Raw genomic sequence first — 12,604 nt, forward strand, 5'->3', positions numbered from 1 at the left:
AAGCAATTCTCCTGCCTCAGCCTCCTGAGTAGTTGGGATTACAGGTGCCTGCCACCATGCCCAGCTCATTTTTGCACTTTTAGTAGATGCGGGGTTTCATCATGTTGGCCAGTCTGGTCTCGAACTCCTGGCTTCAAGTGATTCACCTGCCTCGGCCTCTCAAAGTGCTGGTACAGGTGTGAGCTGAAGTCAGGAGTTCTTGACCAGCCTGGGCAACATAGTAGACCCTGCCTCTAAAATACAAAAGGAAAGATTACATCGTACATTATACAGCAAAAGTTCTTAAACTTGTTTTAAAAATGTATCTCTTCCATTAAGTTTCCACTCTCTATGTAAGTTGCGTATCCCTCTTTTTGTTTTGCACTATCTCCTCCAGCCTCCTTCCAAGTCCATTAGGAAATACACACGTATACACACACACACACACGTACGTGTGTTTACATACTAAAACATATATAAACATTAATAATGCAAGATGGATTGTAAGAGGTATATATATTTTAAATATATAAAAGATATGTAGGTCTCCATTTCTTGGGGGCCCTGGAGGGGAGAAAGTCACACAAATACACGGATGTATATAAAAATGAATGTATGATCAGATATATACAATATATAAACGGGCAGATATGAAATCCTCTTGGTGCCAACGAATCCATTCATTCATTCATCAAATATCTGAGCGTCCACTTTGCCTAGAATCAAGTTATTTGTTGGGATGAGCAAGGCATAAGAGGTTCTAGCTCTAATAAAACTTAAAATTCTACTGGAGGAAGACAAGAACAAGTATAAAATTTAAGCAGTGGAAGTGCTGTAAAAACAACACAGAGCTTTGTGAGCGTGGTGAAGAGTGAATAGAATGCTCCTAGTGTTCCACTGGGTGTTCGGCAGGGGGAATGTAATCCAAGGTGAACTATGAGCCGAGATTCATTTTATAAACGGGAACACTGACACATGGACACTTGAAGGGCCTTGGTGGCCGTAAAACTAAAGGCAGGATCCCATCTGTCTTGGTGCCACTCTCCGGAATAGCAGTTTGGGAACCGGAGAAGCCTAAGGCAGCGGGTCGTGGGGTCCAGGGGCGCCTGCGCAAAAGGACGCCTTCAATTTGACGTCAGCGCGCCGGATTCTGGCCCGCCCCCTGTGACACCAGCCCTTCCCCGCCCCCCTTCCCACCAGCGGGCTGCCGCGCATGCTCCGAGCCCCACCTCCGTGCGTCACAGAATGGCCTCGGACACCCAGGCAGCCCTGACGTGTCGGGGAGGAGCCGGGCGCGGAGGTGCGCGGAGTGGAGCTCGGGGCTGCGGAGGGGAGCCGAGCTGAGAGGCTGGGTGGGCCTGGCCAAGCCAGCGGAGCGGAGACGTCGGTCGAGCGGCGGCGAACATGCGCTTTTGACACATTGGAGGTGAGCTTGCAGCGCAGGGCCACTCCCTAAGGGGCTGCGCCGGGCTGGCGGCGCAAAGGCCTGCCCTTGGGGAGCCTGCCCGGCCCGGGGCCGTGTCTGACGCTCCGCCGGGGCGGACCCGGCGGGGTTCTGGGGCGGGTAGCCCGGGGCAACTGTTCCAACCGCTCTAACTGTCCCCTTCCTTCCCTGTTCCTACGTTGGCATCCCAGGGGCGCCTGCAAGAGAACGAGCCCTGCGGTCTCTGGAGGATGTGCCCCGTTCCGGGGTGGGGTGAGGGATGGCGGTGACGGAGGCCAGGACGTGGCACCTTGAGCCCGGGCGCTGGCGGCGCAAGGAGTGGCCCAGTCGGAGGTGGCAGCGGCGCGCTCAGCCCTCCTCCTCTCCTCTCCCCGAAATTCCTTCAGTTGCGAGGGTGGCTTGGAGCCGGGTTGGATTTTATTCTCTCAGAGCCTCTTTCCCATGGGAGGCGAGAGCGCGAGCAGCCCACGTTGGGCTCGGATTGGCATTCCCCTGACTTCCGCCCCGAACTGCTAATCATCCTCCCCTTGGAGTCGGGAAAGTGTCACCTACGGGCTCGGGTTACTTGTGCTCGCCTCTTTTCTTTCTGTAAGCCACGAGATGACCCTTTTAAGTTTTGCAGAGGAAGCTAGAGTTCTATCACTACTGACGATTACCTTCTATTTACGTAGCGCTTTTACACGTTTCAGAACACTCTTCTTCCTATTTCTTTTGAACCGCATCACCTGGTGGTTGCAACTGATTATGTTATCGCCATTTGGATAGAGACATTCAGCTGGGATGGGGTAATTGATTTATACAACCAACTGGTGAGTGGCTTAGCTTGGATCGTAATTTACATTTCTAGGCTCGGAGTTCTGGTTTCTTTTCGTGGGATTTTTATATCCTTCTCAGCTAGAAAACAAGGCAGAAAATGTGACTTGCCAAGATATGCCAGATTTTATTTTTGAGCAAACTCACCTAGGATAAAAACTGCTGCTCAGTCATGAGAAAAATCTTACTGTGAAGCTTGTTCAGGAGTTGCTGGTTAATTATTTTGTCTGATAAATTGTGTTGCACTTAATGTGCTTAAAAGCTAGGGTAATGGCTTTGCTAAATCATGAAGCTGATGGGCACAATGCAGCGTTAAGTCATGGGCTGAAGAGAAGTAAAGGGAAACTAAGAGATATATCTTCTGAATTATTAAGATTATTGTTATTTAAAATTTGAATGTATGAGGAACAAAGAAAATCTTTGGCCAGTCCTGGTTAGAGGTTGACTTGATCCAGATAGAAGTTGCTAAATCTTCTGAAGCTGTAGTTCTTTTGATTTTTTTTTTTGGTGGGGTGGGGGGGGGAGACGGAGTCTTGCTCTGTCGACCAGGCTGGATTTTTAAAATTAAATAAATTGAAGTTGGATAAGGAGCTTAAAATAAGTAGGAACCTTAGTAAAACCTAGGTCTTGCTTTCATGACATCCGCAAAACAATTTATTTTTATTTTCATTGTAAACCATGCTGAGATAAATTTGGTTACTAAAGCTTAAAACTGCTTCTGACGTAAGTTTCTAAACACTCCATAAAAAAAATAGTCTGATAAAATCAGAGAGACCATGTTTATGATCAACTTTGAGGAGTTAAAAATTCTGTAAATGTCACCTTTGCGAGTAGTAGAATTTCAGTAAAAAGGCATGTGTTACCAACAGTCAGTTTTGGAAGAACTCTTCCAACCTCACTAGTCCATTTTACAACTGTTAACAAGCAACAATATTATTTAAAATAGATTATCTTACCATTGTGCAAAGAGTAATTCCTTGTAAATAAAAGGCGTTTTGGACAGGCTGTTTTAAACCCAAATGAGTTGATTGTTGCTAGATTTCTGAAGGTCATACACAGTATGGTAATGCTTTTTGTAAAAACTGTCATGCTTTTGAGACTGTTGGTATTGAGACCTGGTATTAAATATGGGGTGGGGGCAGGTGAGAATAATACATAATTATCCGTCTTCATTCTAGTTTCAGAAAATTGTGAATGTACCATTAGAACATTGTTTTAGCAATATGTTTTCTATATTAGCTAACTGTCTATAGCCTGAATATCTCTAGTTACGTAGTTTCAAATAACACAGTGAACACATCCTCCCAATGTTACTTGAAGCAAACTGAACAGACTGTAAAACAGTCCTTGAAACTGTCTTTTGAGTAGCTGCAGTGGTAGCAAATTTTGCTATTTGTAAAGAATCTGATTTTTATTTTTACTTTTTTGGAGACAGGGTCTCATTTTGTCACCCTGGAGTGCAGTGGCACGACTATGGCTTACTGCAGCCTCAACTATCTAGACTCAAGTGATCCTCTCACCTCACTCTCATGAGTAACTGAGACCACAAGGTGCGTGCCACCACGCCCAGCTCATTTTTGTTAGAGATGGAGTTTCGGCTTGTTGTCCAGGCTGGTATTGAACTCCTAGACTCAAGTGACATTCCCATCTCAGCCTCCCAAAGTGCTGGTATTATATGCCCGAGCCACTATGCCTGGCCAGAATCTGATTTTTGAAAAGGGTAAATCTCATAGATAAAAAGTAGGGTAATGGAGCTGGATAATACCAGTTAGGAAGCAATTACAAATGAGGTGTGACCACAAAGTAAGAAGTTTTTGCTTTGTTCTTTTTTTTTCTTTTATTTGAGACTAAGTCTTGCTCTGTCATGCGAGATGGAGTACAGTGGTGCGATCTAGGCTCACTGCAACTTCCTCCTGCCAGGTTCAAGTGATTCTTCTGCCTCAGCCTTCCGAGTAGCTGGGATTACAGGTGCTTGCCACCACACCTGGCTAACTTTTTTTTTTTTTTTTTTTGGTATTTTCAGTAGAGATGAGGTTTCAACATATTGGCCAGGCTGGTCCCAAACTCTTGACCTCAAGTAATCCGCCTGCCTCAGCCTCCCAAAGTACTGGGATTATAGGCATGAGCCACTGAGCCCAGCCTGCTTTGTTCTTAGTGTGGCTCATGGAGTTTATTCCAAAAAAGTAGTTTTGGAAATGTTTTTCAGCAATGGTGGTATCACTGGAATATGCATATAGCTTCCTGAAATGATTAATTTTAAAGAATCATTTGATGTTTTAAATTTTGAAGCCTGTTTACTTCGTGGTCATATTGGAAGATCTGCTATTGAACTACCAGTTTTTAATAGTTTGATGAACATGTTTTTCTTTTTTTCTTTTTTTTTTTGAGATGGAGTCTTGCTCTGTCACCCAGGCTGGAGTGAAGTGGCGCAGACTCGGCTTACAGCAGGTTCAAGCAGTTCTCTGCCTCAGTCTCCTGAGCACCTGGGATTAGGAGGCTGGGCCTGAGCACCTCAGCCTCCCACCACAATTTTTTGTATTTTTAGTAGACAGGGTTTCACCTTCTTGGCCAGCCAGGCTGGTGTTGAACTCTTGCCCTCGTGATCCACCCGCCTCAGCCTCCCAAAGTGCTAGGATTACAGATGTGAGCCACCACACCCAGCGAACATGTATGTTTTTACCATGTGCCAGGTTCTGTCCTAAGTAGTTTACAAATATTAACCCACTTAATAACTTCATTTTAATGATTATCCCCATTTTACAGCTGAGGAAACTGGGCACCGAATAATTAAGTAACTTGCCCAAGGTCACCCAAGTAGTGAGTAGATGCATCAGTAGAGAGTCAGAACTTCCAGGTCTGACTTCAGACCTGGGCAGTTTGGCTTCAGGGTCTGGGCTCTTAACCATTTTGCTGTGCTGCTCTTATGACTTATTCTTGGTTAAATGTTTTAAATTGGTTTGATCTGGAAGAGATGATCCATTTAGTAAATGATATCTGACATATTATAATACTGTAGTATAATATAAGCATGTTGTGAAAATAGCCTGTCGATTAGAAAAGTTGTGGTCAACATTGAATTCACATAAGATTTAGCAAGAAAATAAAGAATGTGGCTGGGCATGGTGGCTCATGCCTGTAATCCCAGCACTTTGGGAGGCCGAGGAGGGTGGATCATGAGGTCGGGAGTTTGAGACCAACCTGGCCAACATGATTAAAACCCATCTCTACTAAAAATACAAAAATTAGCCAGGTGTGGTGGTGGGCGCCTCTAATCTCAGCTACTTGGGAGGCTGAGGCAGGAGAATTGCTTGAACCTGGGAGTCGGAGGTTGCAGTCAACTGAGGTTGTGCCACTGCACTCCAGCCTGGGCAACAGAGTGAGACTCTGTCTAAAAAAAAAAAAAAAAAAAAAAAATAATGTGTGTGAAGTAAAATAATTTTGCTAGAATTATTTGACACTGAATGTAAATAATTGAACAAAGAGGATGCAAGGGCTAGAACTGGATTCTCAAGAAGTTTCATGCAAAAAGCTGTTTAAAACCCGAGTTGTCAGGGGTCACTCATGGGAAAGTTGGTAGTTGTATTAAGAGTATGTTCCTGTTCAAGAACCAAAAATCAGAGACAAATGGATACTCGCAGTAAATCTAGAGGCATAAATGATGCTATTCCGCAGGGATCACTACTTGACTAAAGCTCTTCAAAGCATTAACTGTTGGTAGGTCCTCTGATAACTATGTAAATGGGTCAAAACCAACAAAAAATACCCCCACACAGAAATGTTTTGAAGTGGACTCCTGAATAACATTTGTAGATTCAAAACAATGTAACTCTTTTTGTAGAAAAATTGGCTTCACATTTCAAACACCTTCAAATAAATGTTTGATACTAAGGAAGGCATCTAACAGTCATTAGAAACTTCTGTAACGACATCCATCGGTTCATGGGCCACACTATTGGCAATATCATCACATGCTGCACAGTAACAGAAAGAATACTGAAAACTCAAAAGGAAAATTATCCAACCAGTGAATAAAATGTTTGGTACAGAAGCAGCACTAGCCACTTGGCCCCAGAAAGGCAGATAGGTATATCTAGGGACAATATAAAGCATGACAAAATATTTAAGGAACTGAGATGGCTGCCAAATGATTATAGGCTAAAAAGGCAAGGAATAATCACTTTGGGAAGACCAAGGCTGAGAGGTATTATCATCAAAGGCTACAAAACCAGAGGCGGAGTAAAAAAGAAGAACACAATTTTGTTCACCAAATCCTGGAAGCTTCCAAGAGGACAACACATGGGACCTAGGGCAAAGTTAAGACCAAAAACAGGAAGTTCATTGATAGCTATAAAGTTATGGAACTTATCCCAGTTGCTTCAAATAAGGTAAAATCAATAAAAAATTTTAGACTTGAAATCATTAACTTACAAAATGTTTTGTATACAGATCAGGACTTTCTTCTGCTGCTTTTTTCCTGAGCTTTTAAATTGCTCTTTTTCTTATTGACAGTAGAGCAACATGTCTTCACCACAACCTTAAACATATCTAGCCTCTCACTTGTGCTGTATGCTATCTGTTCTGCGGGATTCTTGATTTTTCTTGGTGTCATCAATCTGTGTGAAGCATTCTATGGGCCGGATGGACTAGGCTTCATCCTGGGACTTCTCTTTATTGCAGTCCTAGGTTTTGGCCCCCCCCCCCCGTTTCCTGCATCCTGTGCTCTCCAGGTCATGGTTTTCTCCCTTCTTTTGTGTTTGTCTCAGGAAGTGTGTGGGAGGTAGCCCTCCTGACTTTTTTTTAAAATCTTTGTCTAGTACCTCCTGAGTTCTTGTATAAGAAAAAAATCTTCTCATTTCCTCAGTTGTCTGTTTCCTGTCAGTTCAGTAGGTCCTAAAATATTCTTATTCCTGCTACTGAGTTTTCTTATTTGTCGGGTGGCTCTTGGTTGTCCATTTGTATTTCAGGGCCGGACGATGATGATTCGAGGTAGCTAGTGTGCAGTGGTGATCTCCAGGTTTCTTCACAATAAATCCCATCAGCTCCCTTTTCTTTGATACTGAGCCTATGTAAGTGACTGAATGTGGCTGCCCGTGTATCAGATTAATAATTGTGTCTAACTGATGATAGGTTTTCTAATACTGATTTAATACATGGTGGTACATTGTGAGGTAGAAGTAAACTACCCACGCATCTTTTTTCTTACTCCATTCCTGAAGTAGGAATTCAGATGTTAATAAAGTGGTACTTTGAAAGTAAAGAGGGAATAATGAAAGGATGATTATGAGTCAGTTCCGATTCTTATTTATTTTAGAGATAGGGTCTTGCTGTGTTGCCCAGGCTGGAGTGCAGTAGCACACTCATGGCTCACTGCAGCCTCACTGCTTCTGGGCTTAAGCAGTCCTCTTGCCTCAGCTTCCCAATGTGTTGAGATTACAGGCATGAGCCACCATGCCCAACCTTAATTCAAATATTATTGAACTGCTGTGTTCCATGTTTGATGATGTGGAGAGATTTAACCTTTCATTTCTTTAAGTTTGCTAAACCTTCCTGAGTGGCTTGTGCTCGATAAACTCCAAGTTCTCTGCATCTCCAGATTTTATTAATTTACTTTTAAAGCTGGTCTTAATTTCTTGCTGCCTAGTATGGATTAGGTTGAATCAATTATGCTTTAATTCAGTAAACATCATAGAGTATCCACTATTGTGCAGGCATTGGGCTGAGACGGAACTAAATAAGTCAACCTAACAGGTGACACAAAAGGTGTAAGCAAATGCATTGCTCTGTGGTAATTATATCAGTGAAAGTGTGTGTAGGGTATAGAGGTAGCAAAGAGTGCAAGAGATTTTAATACTGTCCAATTGAGGGCAAGAAAACCTCTCTAGAAAAGACGACAACTAGGTTTTAAGGATAAACAGAAGTTTTCCTAGTAAGGGGAGCAATTCCAGGTAGAGAAAACCTGGAATGGGTTTTCCAGACCTGAAATAGCATGGTGTGTTAAGATAGTTTTGAACAGTAGTGCTGGAATATAAAGTGGGATGCTTGGGAAGGGCGGTGCTAGGAAACTGTAGGCATGACTCTAGAGTGAGCCTGATGATCGGTTGGGAGTTTTAGGTAGCTAGTCCAAATAGAAGTTTGTTGAATTGCTTTTCCCCCTCTCTGAATGCCTTGGGAGAACAACCAAGATGAAAGAGAAATCACTGAAGTTGGAGATTAGTGGCCTTTTGGAAGGAAGCTTTGGACTTCAAAGATAATTAACAGGAAGTTTTTAGAAATTTGATCTTAGTAAATTATTGAGAATGTGGTGCCTGATTTTCTAGTAGGGTCACCTGGCATAAAATGTTCCATGCAGCTGTTTTAAAGGAATAGTACACTTGGGAAGGGCATGCATGTGGCAGCAGCATCTCTGACAATCAGCTTGTTTCTGTCTCCTGATTCCCAGAAGACCACTTGGCCTTAAACCAACTTCGGGAACTCTGTGTGCATCATGATTCTGTTAGCCAAGTCACCCAGCACCTATGCTGCAACTGAAAGTGCCTCATGTTGCTTTGTATGAAAGAACCTTTGTTAAGACCTCATTCACAATATTGATGGTCCCTGAGAGGAGCGGTGAAGTGGCTTACATGCCTGAGTTGCAAGAGAGTTGACCACTAGAATCTCTCATGTTTTACTCCCAAAATGCTGCAATTTATTCTTGTCCCAGATTTTATGCTTTTGCTTAGATTTCTCTGTTCTATAATTTCTTTGTCTTTAACGTTTCACAGGCTTTCTTGATCATGGATGGTGAAGATATACCAGATTTTTCAAGTTTAAAGGAGGAAACTGCCTATTGGAAGGAACTTTCCTTGAAGTATAAGCAAAGGTAATGTTGAAAAGCACACTAAAAGTAGGGGGAGGGCATTTGAAATGCACCATGTCTTGTTTGTATATTTTTCTTTTTAACATAAAGTTAAATTTAGAATTGCAGATATAGGATTCTATGATTGAGATTCTAGAAATTGTCACCACATTGCTTGTATTTAAATAGTATAAACATGCTGTAAGTCTTTATATTGTTCAAATTATTAAAATAGGAGGAAAACTGTCATTTATGATTTCTTCTGATCATTTCCTTTCTTTATGCTTTTTAGGCCGTCTTTGGCCTGCTTTGCGTGCACTGATTCTGCCTCATCATTTTGGTCATTTGGAGATTCTGATAAGCTGTCTAGGGCTCCGTAGAACAGATTACGTTCTCCTCAGGCAAGCATGATCAGTGTCTAGAGCCAGCAAAGCTTTGAGAGAGGGGGAGAAGCTTCAGGGGCATGGAATGTTTCATACAATTTCAATTATTTGGTTGGGAGAACTTTTAGATAAAAACCTTTTGCACCAAAACTTGTCTCAAATTAATTTTTAAAAAATGGGATCTTTCTAAATAAAATATTGACACATTTTCCTATTTTGGTTAACAGAGTTTACTAAGTCTTATCAAACATTTTACTCCTCTTTTATTATTATCACCGAAGTCAGTTACTCTGTTGTGCCGGTGGGATATGAAAGGTGTGTATCTATGGCAGGGTTCTTAATCTTTTTCTGTGTCATAGATGTTGTAATAGGCTGGGGTAGCCTATGGACTTCTCGGCATAATGTTTTTAAATGCATAGAATAATAGAATTACAAAGGAAATCAACTATATTGAAAAAAAGTTATCTAATTTATGGCATAGCAGTATGTACTTCTCTATTAATGCATTAAGTAAAAAAGATACAGAAGTGAATGTAATAACTACCTAATTTTGAAATAGTCATGACAATAAGTGATATTTAGAGATAGATGCAGCAATACTGTCGTGACATGAAAATATCTGTGATTTCTGTTGAATAAAGTAGAAGGAAATGCCAAATTTGTTACTTTAATAAAAGTAAAGATGCATTTTTTCCCCATCTGAGTTCTGTGGTGGAAGAAGTTAATGGTATTGAACCATGTTGACTTACTTTTCATAAATATTGTAATCACTGACTTGTGACTGCTTTTTGGGCTTGTAAGTAATTTTCATTGAACCCTGAATATATACAGTAAGAGATGGAAAACAGATTGTCTTTAGTATATTTCATGAGAGCATTAGCTTTCAAGCAAAAATTATTGAATTGCTATGTAATCATCTCCAGGACCATTCTTGTGGTTCTTACTATAACTCATCTTTCCCACTTTGTTTCTGATTAGCTTCCAGGAAGCTCGGGATGAGCTAGTTGAATTCCAGGAAGGAAGCAGAGAATTAGAAGCAGAGTTGGAGGCACAATTAGTACAGGCTGAACAAAGAAATAGAGACTTGCAGGCTGATAACCAAAGACTGAAATATGAAGTGGAGGCATTAAAGGTAATTGCAGCAGTAGAAGCTGGTGTCTAATGTGTTGGGTTTAATTAAAATGAGAAGTATATTTTTCAGGGGCTTAAGAGCAGCAGGTGACAAAAAGTGGTTTTTAAAAAAAGGCTTAAAGTGAATTTTTGAATAAAATGTTTTCTTTCACGGAACCAAGGGAAAAGGTGGTTTAGAGTTTAGGAGTTCACTTAAAAACTTTGTAGCTATCACTTTTCTAGCTATAATGTTCTAGCTGTATTATATTTTAGTTCCTATACTTTTCAAAAGCTGCCTGATTATTTATTTTGACAGAGTACCTCATTCTGAAGTATGTTTACAATTATATTTATAGGAAATACGGATTTATTTAATTATTGCTCATAGCTCTTTCAGTTTTGGAATTTAGTTTGGATTAAAGATTTTCCTTCTAAAAAAGGAGTTTTTAGGAGCAAAAGGATTAATCCTTTTCTCCGCCCTTCACCATCTACTGTAGCCACATGTTTGATGGTGTTTAGTGTTTGGGGAATAGGTGGGTTTGGGGAACGCTGGATGGGAAGGTAAAGGGTAGGGAATTTGAACTCTGCTTACCCATGGCTGCATTTAGCCTGAAAACCCAGAGGTTTCCCCAACAAGTTTGGGGATTTTGAGGCAAGGGTTTTTTTAATATACTTTTCAGAGAGATCGTTACTGGGTTTCTTTCTGAGAGGAGAATGGTTGACAAAATTTAACATGAGTTTAGGCACTTAGAATGAATGTGTGATTTAGTTGTTTTTAAAATAATTGTTACAAGAGTGTGGGTAAATTCCTTGGGTTCTACCCCCACTCTTTTAACTTGAGTTACATCTTTATTAAAGAGGAGTGTATATTAATGACATGTACTTTCCTATACTGATGCCTTTAGGAGAAGCTAGAGCATCAGTATGCACAGAGCTACAAGCAGGTCTCAGTGTTAGAAGACGATTTAAGTCAGACTCGAGCCATTAAGGAGCAATTGCATAAGTATGTGAGAGAGCTGGAGCAGGCCAATGACGACCTGGAGCGAGCCAAAAGGTAAACGAATGACTGCATTTTGTTAGAAAAAAATGAAGTTGATAATTAGTGATTAAAATCTTTATTGGGCTTTTCCCCTAGATCTTAGTCCCAGAACATTCCCTTTTGGTTTTTCATGTCACCTGTAACTCATCATACGGAAAAGAACCCCAAATTCTCATCTCCCAGATAATGCCCTTCACAGCTTTTCTCTTTCAATTTTTCTTTTTTCCTTCATATGCCATTGTTGATCTTACTGGTTTTGTTTTTGTTTTTTTTTTTTGAGATAGGGTCTTACTCTGTCACCCAGGCTGGAGTGCATGTATAGAGTGTGTTATTTATTTAATTCATGTACTCTAATTTTTCTTTTTAGGGCAATAATAGTTGCCCTAAAAAGTGGCATGATCTCGACTCACTGACACCTCTGCCTCCCAGGTTCAAGCAATTCTTGTGCCTCAGCCTTTTAAGTAGCTATGATTATAGGTGTGCACCACCACACCTGGCTAATTTTTGTATTTTCAGTAGAGACGGGGTTTTGCTATGTTGGCCAGGGTGGTCTTGAATTCCGGCATCAAGTGATCTGCCTGCCTCGGCCTCTCCAAGTGTTGGGATTACAGGCGTGAGCCACTGCACCTGGCCTGGGTTGTTTTTTTCTAAACTGTCTCATGCCTTCCTCCATCTTCTGTCGGTGTTCTTAACACTTCCGTACTTCCTGTAGGTCCTCACATCTTATACCTGCTTTCTGTAGTTATCTTCTAGCTGATCTATCTTATATTTCTATTCTTTTTCTTCTCATGTTTTAATACTGACTGATGAATTTTCTTAAAATGTTGATTCAGTTCAAATTTTCTGAGCAGCCTACAGTGGCTTGCTATTACTCTTGCCAGACTTTCATGCATCTGTTATTATTTGTTTCTTTTTTTTTTTTTTTGAGACGGAGTTTCGCTGTTGTTACCCAAACTGGAGTGCAATGGCACGATCTCGGCTCACTGCAACCTCCGCCTTGT

The 12,604-nt window shown here is 41.2% G+C and overlaps 1 protein-coding gene across 22 annotated transcripts in view; it reads left to right on the forward strand.

The window, feature by feature from the left end:
* The first annotated feature begins 1,258 nt into the window (after nt 1-1,258).
* Nucleotides 1,259-12,604, forward strand: part of NDEL1 (nudE neurodevelopment protein 1 like 1) — a 47,244-nt gene continuing 35,898 nt past the window's right edge. For 11 of the 22 annotated variants that reach the window (XR_008481493.2, XM_054255831.2, XM_054255826.2 and 8 more), the window contains exons 1-4: nt 1,259-1,405; nt 8,998-9,095; nt 10,433-10,586; nt 11,470-11,618. Coding sequence is in view for 21 of the 22 variants with exons in the window: in XM_054255831.2 (XP_054111806.1) it covers nt 9,010-9,095; nt 10,433-10,586; nt 11,470-11,618 (389 nt within the window). In the remaining variant the exon portion in view is untranslated. Of the gene's footprint in view, nt 1,406-1,612; nt 2,012-2,112; nt 2,233-7,200; nt 7,303-8,997; nt 9,096-10,432; nt 10,587-11,469; nt 11,619-12,604 lie in introns of those variants that run through there. The other 11 variants (XM_078373018.1, XM_078373023.1, XM_078373026.1 and 8 more) reach the window with 7 other exon arrangements.

This window comes from Callithrix jacchus, chromosome 5 (assembly GCF_049354715.1).
Source record: "Callithrix jacchus isolate 240 chromosome 5, calJac240_pri, whole genome shotgun sequence".
NCBI classification, from domain to species: domain Eukaryota; kingdom Metazoa; phylum Chordata; class Mammalia; order Primates; family Cebidae; genus Callithrix; species Callithrix jacchus.